General features: G+C 56.9%; 3 protein-coding genes across 7 annotated transcripts in view; 2 read left to right on the top strand and 1 right to left on the bottom strand.

The window, feature by feature from the left end:
* The window catches only part of LOC144299440 (uncharacterized), a 130,514-nt gene extending 117,171 nt beyond the window's left edge, over nt 1–13,343 (top strand). Inside the window, exon 3 of the mRNA XM_077874962.1 lies at nt 12,424–13,343. Within this exon, the coding sequence (XP_077731088.1) occupies nt 12,424–13,143 (720 nt within the window). The 3' untranslated portion in view covers nt 13,144–13,343. The remainder of the gene's footprint in view (nt 1–12,423) is intronic.
* Nucleotides 4,501–6,601, bottom strand: YDJC (YdjC chitooligosaccharide deacetylase homolog). 2 transcript variants are annotated; one of them, XM_077874580.1, is made up of 5 exons: nt 6,360–6,599; nt 6,112–6,271; nt 5,812–5,911; nt 5,510–5,687; nt 4,501–5,354 (listed from the first exon to the last, which is right to left on the bottom strand). In XM_077874580.1, the coding sequence occupies exons 1-5, from the start codon at nt 6,521–6,523 to the stop codon at nt 4,979–4,981; spliced, it is 978 nt and encodes a 325-aa protein (XP_077730706.1). In that variant the 5' UTR covers nt 6,524–6,599; the 3' UTR covers nt 4,501–4,978. The 2 variants fall into 2 exon arrangements, with proteins under 2 accessions (XP_077730706.1, XP_077730707.1); XM_077874581.1 differs by lacking the exon at nt 5,510–5,687 and having other exon boundaries at nt 5,182–5,354; nt 6,360–6,601.
* Nucleotides 7,475–11,805, top strand: CCDC116 (coiled-coil domain containing 116). 4 transcript variants are annotated; one of them, XM_077874590.1, is made up of 4 exons: nt 7,475–8,769; nt 9,085–9,224; nt 9,977–10,534; nt 10,969–11,805. In XM_077874590.1, exons 1-4 carry the CDS (start codon nt 8,556–8,558, stop codon nt 11,701–11,703), a joined length of 1,647 nt encoding a protein of 548 aa, XP_077730716.1. In that variant the 5' UTR covers nt 7,475–8,555; the 3' UTR covers nt 11,704–11,805. The 4 variants fall into 4 exon arrangements, with proteins under 4 accessions (XP_077730716.1, XP_077730714.1, XP_077730715.1 ...); XM_077874588.1 differs by having other exon boundaries at nt 7,479–8,769; nt 10,648–11,805; XM_077874589.1 differs by having other exon boundaries at nt 8,646–8,777; nt 10,648–11,805.
* Nucleotides 13,344–16,283: the final 2,940 nt, after the last annotated feature.

Raw genomic sequence — 16,283 nt, 5'->3', positions numbered from 1 at the left:
ATCGAGAATGCGTGTCACTGACACCCGGAGGAAGCCGATGGTCCAAATGCCGCCGTGTGTCACCAACTCCTCTTCTGCCACTGGGCGGCTGTCCTTCTTGGTTCTCGGGGGGCGGGGGGAAACTAGATTCTGTGGAGAAGATGACGTAAAGAAACTTTGCTTTCTGTTTTTAGCTCTCTAACTCGGGATCTTTCCGGGGCTTACAGACCTGTAAGATGGTTTCACCTGTGCAGAGGTGGATGTGATGGGTAGGTTAGGCAGCATCACGTTGTTTAGTTGTCCAGGTGTGTGGCCCCTGCGGTGTGTCAATGAACTCAGCTCCTTTAGTCCCAGGTACGCCAGGGGCAGGTTCTGGAGACTCCTGTGTGCCCAGGAACGCAAGAGCACTGGGCCAGTGTTTCCAGATCTGTCTCTTCATCAGCAGAAAGGTGATGATGGACTTTATTTCACTCACATGCAGATTTGTAATAAAATGCCAAATTCTGTCAGAAGCTATCCAAATAAGCCACCATTTGTTCTCATTGCTTCTCTGAACCCAGAAATATTGCCATTCTTGGAAACTGTCCCATTGCTTCGTATCTCTACCAGCGTAGTTCTGCCCACTTGTCACCCTGTCACTTCTCTACTCATCAAGGGAGGATGCCTTTGTCAAAGCCGGCAGCCCCTCAGGGACTCTCAGCCCTGGCGTGGCACCCCGTGGTTTGCCCCATCGAGGCCTGGCCCTGGGAGAGCCAGGCAGTGGGTGGTCCCTCCCTCAGGCCTAGGCGTTTTGCCCCCTCCAGCCCAGCAGTCCCCGGCCCAGGCTTTGAGCACGCTGGCGGGCAGCCCTGGCTGCTCCACTACCAAACAGCTGGGTCCTCCGAAGAAGGGGAGAGCTGTCGAGCAGCCACCGCTGACCTGAGCCCACTCAGGAATTCACACGCGCCGGGTTCCTCGGAGTGCGCCGGGTCCTCCCCCTCCGCCCCGTCCCCCACCGCCACAGCCACGGCGGAGACTAGGCTTTCTAAGATGCTGCCATCCCAGTCTGCTGCCCTTAAAATAAAAATGCTCTCCTACACTGGTTTGGTCTTGTGGGTGTTTTCCTTACTGGGGGTGGTCAGAGCCAGGGGCCTATGTTCTTGTAGGTGGGGGGTGGGGGTGGCCAGGGCCCCCGCTGGCTCTTCTGCTTGCTCCTCTCTCCCTGTGGTCAGCTTTTCCAAAAGAGGTGCCCAGAGCTGTTTGGCCTTCCCAGGAGGGAAGCAAAGAAGGCTGGAGACCAAGACCATCAAGGCCTGCCGAGGGGCCCCCTGGGTGTTGGGAGGGGACGATGCCCTGTATATATGCCTCACCTCTGCTTGTCAGTCCCAAGAGAGTGATAACATCCACATTTACCAAAAGAGCAGACTGAGGCCCTGAGAAAGGTGGCTGTCTTGTTCAAGGTCACTGAACTCAGGAGGGTGTGCCCAAGTGTAGGGCTGGGCCATTTCTGGCTTGAATTATTCCAGCCAGAAACCTGCCTCCAAGTCCCAAGTCCCAATGGCCTTCTGTTGTAGTATTGACTCAGTGGTGACCTCCTGTTGTAGTGACTCAGCATGTGGCCATGATGCTTGGCTTTCATTTCCCTGTTTGGAATTTGATACCAGCTGAGACCAGACCTGCCCTGTCAGACAGGTGTACAGGTGTCCAGGAGGAACCCTCTGGGGATTCACCAAGAAGCAAGGGGCCAGTGTCCTCTGCTGTGTTCTAACACTTCATCCTCTTTGACCCTCAAGACAACCGCATGGACACCATTATCCCTATTTTTACAGGTTCAGTAATAGCCAAGGATACCAGGCCTGTGCTTTTACACAGTCTGTCTCCAGAGCCTGTTACATTCCACTGTTCTGGTTCCTTGGAGCCCAGACACAGCCACAGTACCCGACCCTTCCCAAATCCAGAACCCTACAGGACCTTCTCTCAACTTCCTCAACTCGGGAGCCAACATTTTCTTGCTTTCCTCCCTCTTAAATTGTTTAGCTCAAAATACACATCTATGTCACTCTGGTGCCCACTGCAGCCTGGCTTCTTTCAGCCCCTGGCTCCCTGAGACTTCTCTGGCAAGGGCCCCAGGACTTCCTCATTGCACAATTCTCAGACTGATGGCCTTTCAGCCCCACCTTCTCTCTCTCTCTTTTTTTTTTTTTTTTTTAGATTTTATTTCCCCATGATAGAGAGAGAGAGGCAGAGACACAGGCAGAGGGAGAAGCAGGCTCCACTCCGGGAGCCCGATGCGGGATTCGACCCTGGGACCCCAGTATCACTACCTGGGCCAAAGGCAGGCGCTGAACCGCTGAGCCACCCAGGGATTCCCCCCTCCGCCTCCTCCGCTCTCTTTCTTCAGCTGGCAGCACCTCTATGTCCCAGGGAGGCATGCACCCCAGGGCGGGGGTGACGGGCAGCCACCTAATCTAGTCTCAGGGCAAAGTCAGAGCTGGTCTTGGTTCTTCCTGCCATGTGCACTGGCTCTTCCTCTCCTCCCTGCTTCCCTCAAGCAACATGGGGCGATGACAGCACCCAGAGGAGGAGCAGAGCTGAAGGTGGCCTGGCTCAGGCAGTACTTACTATACAGCTGTTTCTGGGTGATTGGAACATGTTCTTGCAGGAGGGCTCCTGGGGGCACCATACGTGCCTCAGAGGATCACAGTGGAAAGGATTGCCCAACAGCAGGCAGAGGCTGTAACGGAGACCCAGAGGAGGAAGTCATGTCTTCCGGAGAACATTCTCTGAGCATGCCCAGCTTCGTTAGGACCCCCCCTTTGGCCCCACACTCTGGTGTTCCTTCCCCCTTCCTCCCACTGCAGGCGGATCACACCAGCTATCCCCGTGTTTGTCCCAGACTGTGAGCTCCTTGCAGGCTGGGCTGTCCCAGCACCCAGCCCTGGCCTGGCTCAGATTAGACCTTCCATACATGACTGATGAATGGGTGGAGAACAGTAAACCCCTTGCCTAAGCCACCCAGTGCACAGCAGGTTTGGCATAAGGAAGACCCCCATCTCCCTAGTGGGGTGCTAGTGACCAGCCCCGCACTGGGCCTTGTGCTGCCTACAGCCTTCTGCGTTATTGCTTTCCCTCCCCTTGTGAGGTGGACCTTGGTCTCCAGATTATTCTATCAGTCTGGCCATGGCCCCTCTCTTCTCTCCACTATTACATGCTTATGATCCCTAGGGCTGATCGGATCCTCATCTCTGCTCACTCCTCTCTCCCTGAGCAACAGTAGCCCACTCCACAGCTTCATCTAGCATCTGTGTAGACCCCAGGTCTCTCCTAGCCACCCACGCCTCTGTCCTGAGCCTCAGAGCCACACAGCCAGCTGCCTCCTCCTCTCAAAATAGAACCCCTTCTCCCCCTCAGAGGAGGTGCCTCTGTGCCAACAGGCTGCCTTCAGGCCACCCTTACCAGCTCAAGCCAGCAGCCTGCAGCAGGGTGGCCAGACCCCACTGGGCTGAGGCAAGGAGGTGAGGGCAAAGCACTAGGAGGGACTAAGTGATGCCAGTTTACAGCCATGGAGGAAAGGGCCTGTTGCTGAAAGTATCACGGTCTAGGGAAGGTTAGGTTGAAAGATGGAGCCAGAAAAGAGTGGGGTGAAGCCACAGTCAAGGGGGTAGAGGTGTAGGATGGGGGCAGCAGGAAGGAGGAGCAAGATCCCACCCTTACCCTTCAGAAAGCTGTACGTGGGCACCTGATTCCTTGTCTGACACGGTGCATGGTGAATAAAGGAACAGGTAGCTTCAAAGTCCTGCTCTATCACTCGTACTTCTTGGTCTGTAAGATGGGGATATTGGTCCCTGTGCATAGGGGATTATGTGAAATTAAATGAGACAGGAAAGATCATTGTTCCATCTGCCCTTCCACACTCCACAGTGGGGCGGACTCCTTGCTCCCAAGAACTCTCTACCACCTTCCCCATCTGCTGCTTGCACCTCCTGATCCAAGACACTTGAGCCCCAGTGACGGGGCATGCCCACATCACCAGGTCTAGTGAAGAGTCCTGTATCCCATTTCCACAGAAGACTGTTCCTCCTGGAAAATTTTAAATAGGTTTGTAGGACCTCCTCAGATCTGCCCCTAGGATGGCAAAGGGATGCTTGTTTAGAACAGGTGGCTTTTGGGGTGCCTAGGTAGCTCAGTCAGTTAAGCCTCCAACTCTTGATTTCAGCTAAGGTCTCGATCTCAGGGTCCTGAGCTCATGCCCCACATTAGGCTCCACTCTGGGTATGGAGTTGACTTAAAAAACAACAATCAGGTGACTTTTTAAATAAAATTTGAGATTATATTATCTTTCAAAAAGTAGCCTGGTGAGACATTCTTCTCCCAACCTCCCTCCCCCCAAAATAATAAACTTAAGCATGAACAAAGCCAGAACATGGAGTGTTTTGTGTATCTATTCTGTTATAATAACCAGGTTTGGGCCCTGAAGGAGTTGCCTTTGGTCTTTCTTGTGTCTGTAAACATTTTCTGGGCAGTGTTTAAAAACCACCCAAGTTTACAAGACATACTTTATTTATTTTTTTTATTTATGAGAGTCACACACAGAGAGAGAGAGAGAGGCAGAGACATACGCAGAGGGAGAAGCAGGCTCCATGCACCGGGAGCCCGACGTGGGATTCGATCCCGGGTCTCCAGGATCGTGCCCTGGGCCAAAGGCAGGCGCCAGACCGCTGCGCCACCCAGGGATCCCTACAAGACATATTTTAATACAGTGGTCTCTCTCCACTACATCTGAATAAGGAAGATGGTTGGCAGGCCCCAGGCTCAGATGTCACAGGGCCAACCTGCCTGCAGCCAAGATGGGTTGCCAAAGCTCTGGCAGCCATTCTGAGCCACAAGGACCTAGACACAGAGGTGACAGGGGCCTGCCAAAGGGAGTATGTTACTGGACCCCCGCCCTGCCACCTGGTTCCTGGCTGTCCCAGGGCTTGACACTGGCCCCCTTTCTTTGCACTAAAGGACATTATGCTTGTCAGGGGCATGGTGGGGAGGGCTCCAGGAATGTTTCCAGAGTGGCTTCTCCAGGGATCCCTTCCCCATGACTCTTGGAGTCTAGGTCGTGCAGGGTGCAGAGCTGTACACCCTCCTGTGCAAGTCGGGTCCGAAGTGTGGGCGCGGTGAGGACACGCAGTTCATGCAGCCGCTCCCAAGAGCAGGAAAAGGCATCGGGGCCCTCGCCGCAGCCCCCCGCTGGAGGCACACTGGGGTAGCCAGGGTGGGCCATCAGCTCGGCTGTCAGGGTACGGCCGGTGGGTATGCCTTCCAGGGCCCGCGCTAGTGCTCCTGATACGCGGTGAGCAGACATGTGCCGGCCGCAGGTGCTCAGGCCCACGAAGGCATCCGTCCACCTGCGGGTATGGGTCATCAGCGGCAAGGACCAGCAGGGCTGTGATGGGCAGGGCTGGGGGGGGGGCCACGCCAGTGGAGGCCTGAGGAACTGACACAGCTGTCAGGTGAACTGCCAGCAGGACCCACGGGGATATGGGCGGGACAGGGGCCTCACCGTAGGCCGTAGCGGGAGAAGGGGCCCACGGCGGCCCGGGCGTCGCGCTCCACCGCACAGGCGAAGGCACGCGCGGGGGCTTCGAGCCACGCGCAGCCGCCCACCCCGCGCTCCACCGGCAACCGCGTGAAGCGCACCCCGTTGGCCTGCAGCGCCTCTGCGAACACCTGGCACACGCCTGCGGGCGGGGAGGAGGCAGGATGCAGCACGGGGGGGGGGGGGGGGGCGGGGGGGGCGCTTAGGACCCGGGACCACCTCTCACCCGTAGCCCCCGCCAGGGAACAGTGTCCACCCCCACCAACCTGGGAGCACGTGCACGTGCTGGTGCCCGTCCACGTGAGTGGGGTCCCCGCCCAGGAGCTCCCGGAAGCGAATCAGCTGGGCCTCCAGCTCCTCCCGCACCTGGACAGAGGACAACAGGCACCTTGGAAGTCAGGGAGCAGCGACGTAGGAGGCTCCCTCCACGTGCCCCCGCGTGGCTGCTCCAGTCTGAGTCAGGAGAGCGTCCATCGCATGCCCCTGCCCCTAACGGCTTCACGGGACCCTCGGGGTGGAGCCGTGGAGGTCATCGCGAGCCCCTTCCGGCAGCCGCATCTCCGCACCTGGGGCAAGGCGACGCCTCCGGCCGCCACTGCCTCTCGAAATCCCATCTTGCCGAGGAAGAAGCCTTCGGGGCTGAGCAGCGTCGAGGCGCCGTGGCAGGCCGGGCCCACGGGGCGGCCCTCGGACAGGTTGGCGTGGAGGCCGGTGGGGATTCGGTACCTGCAGGCGGAGCGCGAGCCGGAGCCTGGGCTGCCGCCCGGCGGCGGCTCCCCAAGCCCGCCCGCCCCCGCAGGGTGCCGCCGCTCACCTGCCGGCCAGCTCCGCCGCGCTCTCTGCCGCTGCGCCGTTGACCAGCAGAGACACGCTGGTCACAGCCCCCGCCAGAAAGGCCTCTACGATGCCCTCATCGCGCCGCGGGCAGTAACCAAAGTCGTCCGCGGTGACCACCAGCCGCACTCGCGGGCGGGCCATGGCCACTCCCGCCGAGGCTGGGGACCCCAGAGCACCGGATCCAGGCCCCGCCCCCAGACGCAGCCCAGGCTCCGCCCCGCGCGCTCCCCGACGCGGCTGCTCGCGGCCTTTGTTCTCACCGCCTACCGCCCCGCGGTGGCCCTGCGACGATGCCCTCCCACCCTGCGGGGCGCTGCCCTAACCCGACCGTGGCCGGTTTTATCCTAACGCGGGACTTTCAGGAACTGCAAAAAATGGTCTTAATGTGAAAAATACGAGGACGCCTGGGTGGCTCAGTTGGTTGAGCATCTGCCTTCGGATCAAGTCATAGTGTCAGGGCCCTGGCATCCAGCCCCGGGTTGGGCTCCCTGCTCAGACTGGAGTCCGCTTCTCCCTCTCCCTCTGCCCCTCCCCCCTGCTCGTACTCGCGGGCTCGCTCTCTCTCTCTCAAATAAATAAAAAATTTAAAAGAAATGAAAAATACAGGAGGGAAAACCCTATTGGAAAAAAAAATCTCGGGATCCCTGGGTGGCGCAGCGGTTTGCCGCCTGCCTTTGGCCCAGGGCGCGATCCTGGAGACCCGGGATCGAATCCCACGTCGGGCTCCCGGTGCATGGAGCCTGCTTCTCCCTCTGCCTGTGTCTCTGCCTCTCTCTCTCTCTCTGTGATGACTATCATAAATAAATAAAATTTAAAAAAATAAAATAAACAAGAAAACTTGCATACCAATGGCTTTGTTTGAGAAAGCCTTAGTCCCTAATTCCACAACTGGAGCTCTGTGCCAGACTACAGTTTTACATTCATAATCTCATTTTTTTTCTTCTATGGTCCACAAAAACTTTCCTTGCTGATGACTCTACAAATAGTCACCATGGTTGACAGTGAGAGGTTTCATTGTGATGTGGCTGTTTTGATGCACCTGATGGAAAGTGCAGCATTTGTATCCAGCCCAGGGGATTGGTAATGTCTTTCTTGTTTTACAGAAGAGGAAACTGATGCTCAGAGGGGAGAAGTGTCTTGCCCAAAGTGACCCTTCCAGGAGTAGTGGAGCTGGGACTGGCCTCCAAAGCTCTGGGCCTACTCTGGTTGTCTACTTCCTACCTGTACCTTGGGTCAAGGGCAGAGAGGGCAAAGCTGAGCTTGAGCATAACAAATCATATGCTCCTCATGGGATGTTTTACAGATCAGAAGCCCCATATTGAGCTCTTCATCAGCCTCTTGGCATAAGGATTGTTGTGTTCAATTGTGATTATTGAATTGTTGGACTTCGACTATGTTTCTCCACTGGGATGCTGATCCTGGAAAGGCCAGAGGCCCTGATGGCAAGCAGATTGGAAAGAGGAAATTGACATTTATTCAATTAGAATAATTTTCTAATTTTAGAAATATTAGAGATGGGGGGGTGCCTCAGTTCCTTACCCCAAGGAGCACCATCTGGTAGACAAGTAGTAATGTGGTGTGGGAGAGTCTGGAATGGGGTTTTTGGTAATTCTGTTTTGGGTGGCACGCCTTCTGGGAAGGCTTCTCAGAGGAGGGGACACCTGGGAGGGACATTAGGAGTTTACTAAGCCGAGGGGGAAAAGAGGGAAAGATACACAGGGCTTTTATTGGGGCGCCGGGTGTGTTGCACGCAGTTTTGATTTAATCTCCATACTCCTGTATGAAGGATGCTCAACTATTTACAGAGGAGGAGCAAATGATCAGAGAGGTTGAGTCACGCTGGCAGGAAACAGCAGAGTTAGGAATTGAAGCTAGGTCTGTGACTTGGAACTGAGACTCTTACACTGCGCTCAGGGACACCGCGGAGGGGAGAGGGCTGAAGACATCCCCACCGGCGCTGGGGTCGTCCACACTGGGCAAGGGGAGAACCCTAGAAAGGAGCGGTCAGCAGGAAGCCCAGGACAAGGCAGCGACCGGAGTGCAGTTGAGGAAAGTGCTTGTGTCACTAGAGGAAGCCGTGGTTTTTACCCTTAGGGCTCCCCTCAGATGCAGAGCGCCGATCCGAGCTCCCGGTCCTCCTGCCTGGGGGAGCAGCCCCGAGCATCCACAGCGAATGTGGGCGGGGCGAAGACGGAGAGGCGGGGAGGGGCTTATCTGGGTCCCGCCCCCAGCCATTGTGCCGGGGGCTGGAAGGCCTTGCGAGCCAATCAGGACGCAGCATGTAAATAAGCAAGCGGGGCAGGTCCGGGTGACTCCAGAGCTCAGCGTCCGCACCCGGGAGAGGGTGCAGACTCCGCTAACTGGCACCCAGCGAGGCGCGGACTCTGGTGAGCAGGTTGGCTCTGGGCCAGGGGCAGACCCCAGGGAATTTGGGGTCTAAGAGAAGGGGAGGGTTGGACACACGCAGACCCAGACTTGGTCGGAGGCAGGATGCAGTCGTCCTTGGGGACCCCACCCCCGACGACTCTGGACACGGACAGTGCGCAGACGCCCAGGGGACCCCGAGCAGAGGAAGGGCCCGATGCGTGAAGGACGTGGGGTGAGGGGAGCGAGGGACCCGCAGACGCAGTGGCTGACAGACACGGGAGCGGTGGATCCATGGAGGCCTGGGCATACCCTCACGCCGTCCCCCGCTGGCGCAGAGAGGAATCCGTGGCTGTGCTCCGGCACCGGAGAGAAGAGGCGGATAGCTGGCCGGTCCACCCTCACCATGACCAGCTGCCACCACCATTCTGGATACTTGGCAGATGACGAGGCTGGCCACACCACCTACGTGGCCCGGGTACGTGTGTGCCGCAAGGCCCTGACTCCCAAGACCCCCAAAATGTTCCCTACCAGCTCCAGCACCCCAGATCACAGCCCCCCTTTCTCAGCACCTGTTGACCTCATCTCTGAGCCCCTTAGTCATCCTCATCACCTTAACCATTCCTCTGACATCCTGCTGGGCCCTGGTCACCCTCAACTTCATTCCCTGCATCCCCTCACCTCCAGCAGTTCTGAAGGAGTGTGGTAGATTGGTACCCAGAGCGCCGGAGCATGGAGTCTACTCAGGGCCCAAGGCTCAAAGCTTCAGAAGCAGCCATGGGGGGCCCAGGGGTCAGGACCACAGGTGGTCTGTACAGTGGAGGTAGGGCTGGTCTGCTCAGAGGACAAGTGAGGTGCCCAAGTAGAACTCAGAGGAGTTCGTGATTGCCCATTCCTGCCCTGTGTGAGGGCAAAGTGGGCTTTCAGACTCCCTGGCCACATCTCATATACATGAAATATATGTGGCAGGAGAGCATTGGGGTGATCCAAAATTGATCCCCACTTTGCAGAAGAGGAAATTGGACCTCAAGAGAGGCCATCATGCCCATGGTGTCACACCATGTGGCAGCAGAGCCAGGGTCCAGATCCAGGAACCTGCTGACTCCAAGACACACCTTCTCCCATTACCCACTCCCACTCAACTCCTGGTGCCCTAGGAGGACTCCGAGGGACCCCTAGCCCTGTGGAACATCCCTGCCCTATGTGACATGCCTGTCTCCTCTGGTGCAGCCACCTAAGAAGCCACCCTTCCTGGAAATGGGGCAAGCCTACAAGTCGGGCCACATGCCACACCCACCATCAAGGTACACCCACGCAGACAGCTCGGGGCTCCGTGGCCACAGACGAAACCCAAGGGACCCTCGGCCCTTTGGTAGCTTCCTGGATTTTCTTGTCGAGGGTCAGGTGCTAGACAGCCTACAGACGGTGGTGGAGGAAGCAACTGAGCGCATGACCACCATGAAGACAGAGGCTGGGGTGCCGCTGGTGGAGGTGCAGGACCCAATAGAGGTGCCAAGGGGTGGGCAGCGGGTTCGTGCCCGGCCTAGCCTTAGTACTGTACACCGACACCGTGCCCGACCCAGCCTCTGCACTGGACGTCCCAACAACTACCCATCCTCCTCCAGCTCCATGTCCGACTCCCATAGCAGCTTCACAGCTGGCTGGCTGGGCTCCCACAGCCAGGACAGTGACCTGGGAGCCCGTGGCATGGGCTCACTGCCACCCATGAGAGACAAACTTTTGCTGGAGAAGAACCTCAAAAGGCTGCTGAAGCTGGAGAACAGAGGGGTGAGATCTAGGGGCATGGCCCAGGGTGGGGAGGATGGACCCCAGCCCAGGGCCAGGCTTAGGCCTGGCTTGGCTGCTCTTGGATGCACCTGAAAGTCCCCCTTTCTCCGCAGAAAGGCATAGGTCGGTCCTGCTTCCGGACAGACTCCCTGCTGTGGGACTCACTGGGCAGCCAGGCCAGCAGCCAGCGGACCCAGGAGCCACCTCTGTCCTGGTTCTCAGGCCTGCTGGGCTCAAGCACTGGCACAGCCCAAACATCAGAGCTAGGGCCTGTAGAACGGGAACTGACTTTCCTCAAGCGAGAGCGTTGTAAGGAGATCAAGTCCTTGTTGAACCAGCCAGTGTCCTTTGACCTGCCTGGCTACTGTTCATTCCGTGAGCCCCATCGGACCCTGGACTTCCTGGCTGAGCACCACCTCTTCCCTGCCTTGCAGAGTGTGGTCCGCCAGGCCGTGGACAAGCTCAGTGGAGCCCGACGTCACGATGGCTGCCCTCTCTTCCCTTCAGAATGGGAGCCTGCAACAGAACCCAATTCTGACTCAGTGCAAGACTCCAAGCCAGAACCCAATTCTGACTCAGTGCAAGACTCCAAGCCAGCCACACCCACTGATGGGGAGGAGACTTACAATGTGCTTCCCATCAGAGTCTCCAGCTCCAAGATGATTCGAAGAAAGAGCACCAAGGGCAGAGGACAGGCCAAATCCAAGGAAGGTGGATCCCCTCTGTCTAGTGCCCAGGTGGCCAACAGATTAAGGGTTGAGGTGACACCCACAGAAGAACCCAAGGTTCCCTCACCCCATCCCAGTCAGGAGGCTCCTGGCAAGGACCCTAAACTACAGAGACCACCCATGCCTTCTTCTGGGCCCCCAAACTCCAGCCAGAAGGCCAATCCCTGGCAGAGCCTATACCACCCTCTGCCTATCCCAGGGATCGTGGTGGAAGGGCCCTCCAGCCAGACCCAGTCCACAATCCAGGACATACCTCCTCTCACCTCCCCCTACCCTGGCTTCTCCCACCACCTTCCTTTGTTTTCACCACTTCCCTCCTCAGTGGTTAGAGGCATCTCCCCATCTGCTGTTTCACTGCGTCCAGAGATGACCTTAAGGGTGGAGCTAGGTGGGTTAGGGAAGGGTTTGCGTGGGAAGGGCTCCTTTAGCTACCACCCTTAGCAGCCACTGTCATGGCTATCTTGACCTGCACAGTGGAAACCACCTGGCCTAGTTACTGCCAGGTGTTGTCAAAGATTGAATAAAGCCTACGTTTCATTCTGAGTATTTTTTGTAATGTTTGCATGTGAATCTCAGAGGCCCTTCTATGTGGGCAGTGTCTTGTTCCTTGTGGACAGCAGCCTAAGTCAGAATGGGGCTCTGCATCCTAGGTCCAGCTCCCTCTGCTTCTACTACCTAGGACAGGACTCTTCAGCGTGTCTGCTGAGAGGGAATTGCTCAGGAAGGGTATGGAGAAGACCTAGGTGGCTTCACCCTGGTAGTTCCCCAGCACAGTCCCTGCCTGACCCTTGTCTCACCTATGAAGACCCAGGCAGGCTTCCCTCCTCTGAACCTTGACCCAGGGGAGAACCTGCCAGAGTCCAGGTTATCCAGGCTCCAGTTTGGCTAACATCCTGACTGACATCACCAGCCTTGCCACAGGCCTGACTGGTGTGGCTGGTGTGCGGCCCATGTGGTAAGTGTGAGGGTGTGGCTGACATGCAGGACCTGGGCTCAGCTGTTGATTGAGACAGCATAGCAGATGTGGCAAGGCCATACCCCTAGTGTGACAAGCGTGGCATTTGTGTGGGTGATGTGGAAGGTGCTCTGGGTATGAGGGGCATCCCAAGGCATCGGGAATGGCATGACGTGTCTCCCTTTCCCTCCCTGGCTGTTGCACAGAGCCCTAATTACAGGTTCGTGAAGAAGACACTACCCTCCATCTCATCCAAGTCCACCCTGTCCCACTTCCCCAACCCCGTGTACGAGGAGCTCGTCAGCTACTTAGTGGAGAAGGTTGTGTCCCTGGTCATCTACAAGTACAAGTTCGAGAAGAACCTCTCCAAGCAGCTGGGCTTCATCTCCTTCCCCGTCACCGAGACGCTCATGGACCTCTTCCTGGGCTTCAAGAAGGTGAAGGGCTCCCGCATCTGCCTGTCCTCAAAGATCAACTGGAACTGCCTGCTGCGCAAGCTGGAGGAGGCCGAGTGGGCCCGGCAGCTGTCGCGACAAGCCTCCCAGCATGACTCCGCCTCCCAGCGCAGCTCCCAACGCGGCCCCGCCCACCAGGGGGCGGGGCACAGCAGCACCGAGTCCCCCTCCACGGGGCCGGAGCCCGCCCCCCGCGCCGACCCGGCGGAGGCCACCGAGCCCAGCCTCCACAGTGAGCTGCCGGACCTTCGGCTGCTCTGGGCTCAGGAGGATGCTGGAGCCGAGGAGCAGGGGCCCACGAGCGTGGGCGCTAATCAGAGCCAGGAATTAGTAGACGGGGACAGTCAGAGCAATGAGGAGGAAGATGAGGACCAGGGTGAGGACTTCCCAGACGAGGGCACGCCCCAGAGCTCTCCCCGAGCCTCAAGTGGAGGCGGACGTCAGCGACTCCACGAACACGAGTCACAGTGACCCTCCGTGAGGCCCCAGCTCCCCAGCACCCAGCGCTTGATTCCCTGCTCCTCCTCTTGCTCCAGTGGAGTGCTACCCCCACCCCCACCCCCAGCCGGCTCCTGCCCCAAGCCGTCAGGGTGGGCTGAATGTCCACGAGGACCTCTGCTAGCCTGTCGGGGGAGCCAACAGGAGAAATAAAGCTTGTGTTGCTGGAGCAAGATGTTTTTGTCCAGAGTTCAGCTGCACTTCCACAGGCCTGAGCACCCGCCCTGGAGTGATACCTTGGCAGGCCTTCCTCAAAGCTGCCATGCCCTGACCCCCTGACCTCCCATGCTCTGCTTGAACACAAGTCGGCTTGTGGCTCTTCTCAGTTCCAAGGCGCTCCTTCCTGGCTTTTCAAGCCTCTTAGGACTCGTGGTCCCTTTTCCTAACAGCCCCTGAGCAACATCGTTCCTGCTGCCAGAGGACTCCTCCTCTGCCAGGGCAGCAATCTGCTCCCTTTGACATGCCACATCCTCACATTCCTACGGGGAACCATGCATCCACCCTTTCCTGATGCCCCCAGAACTACCCGTCATTGTAATTTGTATTTCCCGGCTCCAATTCCTCAGTCTGGAGGGTCCAAGTAGGTCCCTAGGAGGCTGCCCCAGGCTGACCATGTGACTACCCTTTCAGCAGTGCCCCTGGGCCAGACAGCTCTCTGGAAGGCTCTGCAGACTTCGCTGGGGCCATGATTGGCAGGTCTCCTCTCCAAGTTTCTCCTGGGGCTTCTGGGCATCCTGTGCAGCCAGCTGAGCACCCTCCCTCTCTCCGCCTTTCCAGGGCAGCCATTCTGTGCCCCTATTTAGGCATCTTTTTTTTTTTTTACTTTTTTTAAATTTTTATTTATTTATGATAGTCACAGAGAGAGAAAGAGAGAGAGGCAGAGACATAGGCAGAGGGCGAAGCAGGCTCCATGCACCGGGAGCCCGATGTGGGATTCGATCCCTGGTCTCCAGGATTGCGCCCTGGGCCAAAGGCAGGTGCCAAACCGCTGCGCCACCCAGGGATCCCCCTATTTAGGTATCTTCACCCAGGGAGCCACTTGACCTCTCTCCACTATCCTGCAGCCCTTGTGGGCAAGAGAGAACCTGAAGGTGCTCCACTCTGCCTTGCCGTGTAGGCTGCCAATGCAGAGAGACTGGCAGGTGTCTCACATCTCCCCCTGGGTCCCTCCTGGGTGTACAGAGCCCAAGTCTGCTCAACCCAGCCTGACTGTGCTCAGTGGCCCACATGTGAGGATACAGCAATTATAGAGCTGCTCTGGAGCGGGGCAGAGAGGACCTTCCATACCACTTCCATGACCTGCAATTCGGGGAGAGAGACATTCTCTGCTCCCAGCCAGAGGGACCAATTCCTAAGGTGAGTGGGTCAGGAACCCATTTTTCCAGAAAGCTCTTGTGGCAAGGATCTTTTAGGGCATATGCTCAGCATAAGGCCCATTCTCTGAGGCCACCCACTGCCACCACCACCTTTTATGTCCTCCTTGCCATACCACTTGGCCACAGTCGATTAGTCTTCTTGACACATCCCTATTCCAGGTTACACCAGTCAGGTCTTTTCCCCAGGATCTTGCAACTGGGATGAACTGAGAGATTTTTTTTTTTAAGTTTATTTTTAGTGATTTTTACACCTAATGTGGAGCTTGAACTCACAAGCCAGAGATCAAGAGTCGCATGCTCTTCCAACTAAGCCAGCCAGGCACCCCCAAGACAGACTGAGAGATTCTGGTGCAATTTGCACTGATTGCTAAAGACAAGTGTGGACAGTGTGGAGCAGCCATCTTCTACCCTTCTCCAGAGAGGCAAGAAATCCTGTCTGCAGAAAAGAGCCTGGAGGGGAGCCCTAGGGCTCTGAGACACACCAGCTGGCATGATACCGCCAACTTTCCAGGTCTCTCTGCCAAGTCCTCAAGGGGAAAAGAGAACATATCCCCACCCTGGCCTCCGAGGCACATGTCTAGAGAATGTCCCTGGAGTGGAACCAGCCTCTTTGGGAACTACCGGTACACTGTGCTAAAGGCATGTGACCTTAGCTCCTGTTTCAGGTATCCGTTGCTGTGTAACCACTCCAAGGCTTAAGTGGCTTCAAACACAGTCATCATTTTTCCCGATGCTGGAGCTTGGCAGGCTCAGCTGGCAGTGGTGTAGGCAGTCTCTTAAGTGTTGTGTCCAGCTGGGGGCATGACTGAGACCAGAACACCCCACGTGGCCTCTGCCCACCCAGTGTCTTTCCCCAAGGCTCCTGACCAATCATCTAGCCTGCACTTCCTTACAGCACAGGGCAGCAGCTGGCTTCCTAGAGAGAGGAAGCAAGAACCACTGGTCCTCTCACAGCTTGTGCTCAGAAGTCCCCAAACAGCATTTCTGTGCCATTCTCCTGGTCAAAGCGAATTCCCATGCCTGCCCAGATTCAATGTCTTGATGAGAGAGTCCGTGTCATGATGAGAGAAGCAGCTTACACTTACAGCGATGGGAGGAAATGTTAGTAGACATATTTGGAGAACTACCACCACCACATCACCACCACCATCACCCACCCCCACCCCCACCTTGTAGCTGATTGCACCTTGAACAGCAGTCCCTGGAACTGAGTTGAGCAGATGAGAATCTGAACCTGAAGACAAACTGGCTGGAAAGTGGAGGTCTGTGGAGAGAATATAATTCACCCTGAGCATCTGCTCATACAGTGAGCTGGGGTAGGTGGTCTGCAGGAGGAAGGTAGGGAAAGGGAACAGCAACGAGAAGGCATGAGGCCATGAGAAAGTCGAGGGAGAACCATGTTGGCTTCTCCAATCCAGTTCGGAGTCTGTGCTGCCCTCAGAATCCTGTTTTTGCCTGTCGGGGAGATTGCCTGCTGCGTTCTCACCCTCTGGTTTTACATGCAACAGGAAGCTGTTGGCAGCTTTAAGCAGGTGCCTGGCATGATTTAATGTATGCTTTTTTTTTTTTTTTTTAAGATTTTATTTTTAGGGACACCTGGATGTCTCAGTGGTTGAGCATCTACATTTGGCTTGGGGTGTGATTCCGGAGTCCCAGGATTGAGTCCCACGTCAGGCTCCCTGAATGTAGCCTGCTTCTCCCTCTGCCTGTGTCTCTGCCTCTCTCTCTCTGTCTTTC

Source organism: Canis aureus, chromosome 27, assembly GCF_053574225.1.
Source record: "Canis aureus isolate CA01 chromosome 27, VMU_Caureus_v.1.0, whole genome shotgun sequence".
In the NCBI taxonomy this organism is placed as follows: domain Eukaryota; kingdom Metazoa; phylum Chordata; class Mammalia; order Carnivora; family Canidae; genus Canis; species Canis aureus.
This window is presented reverse-complemented; position numbering and strand designations above follow the sequence as displayed.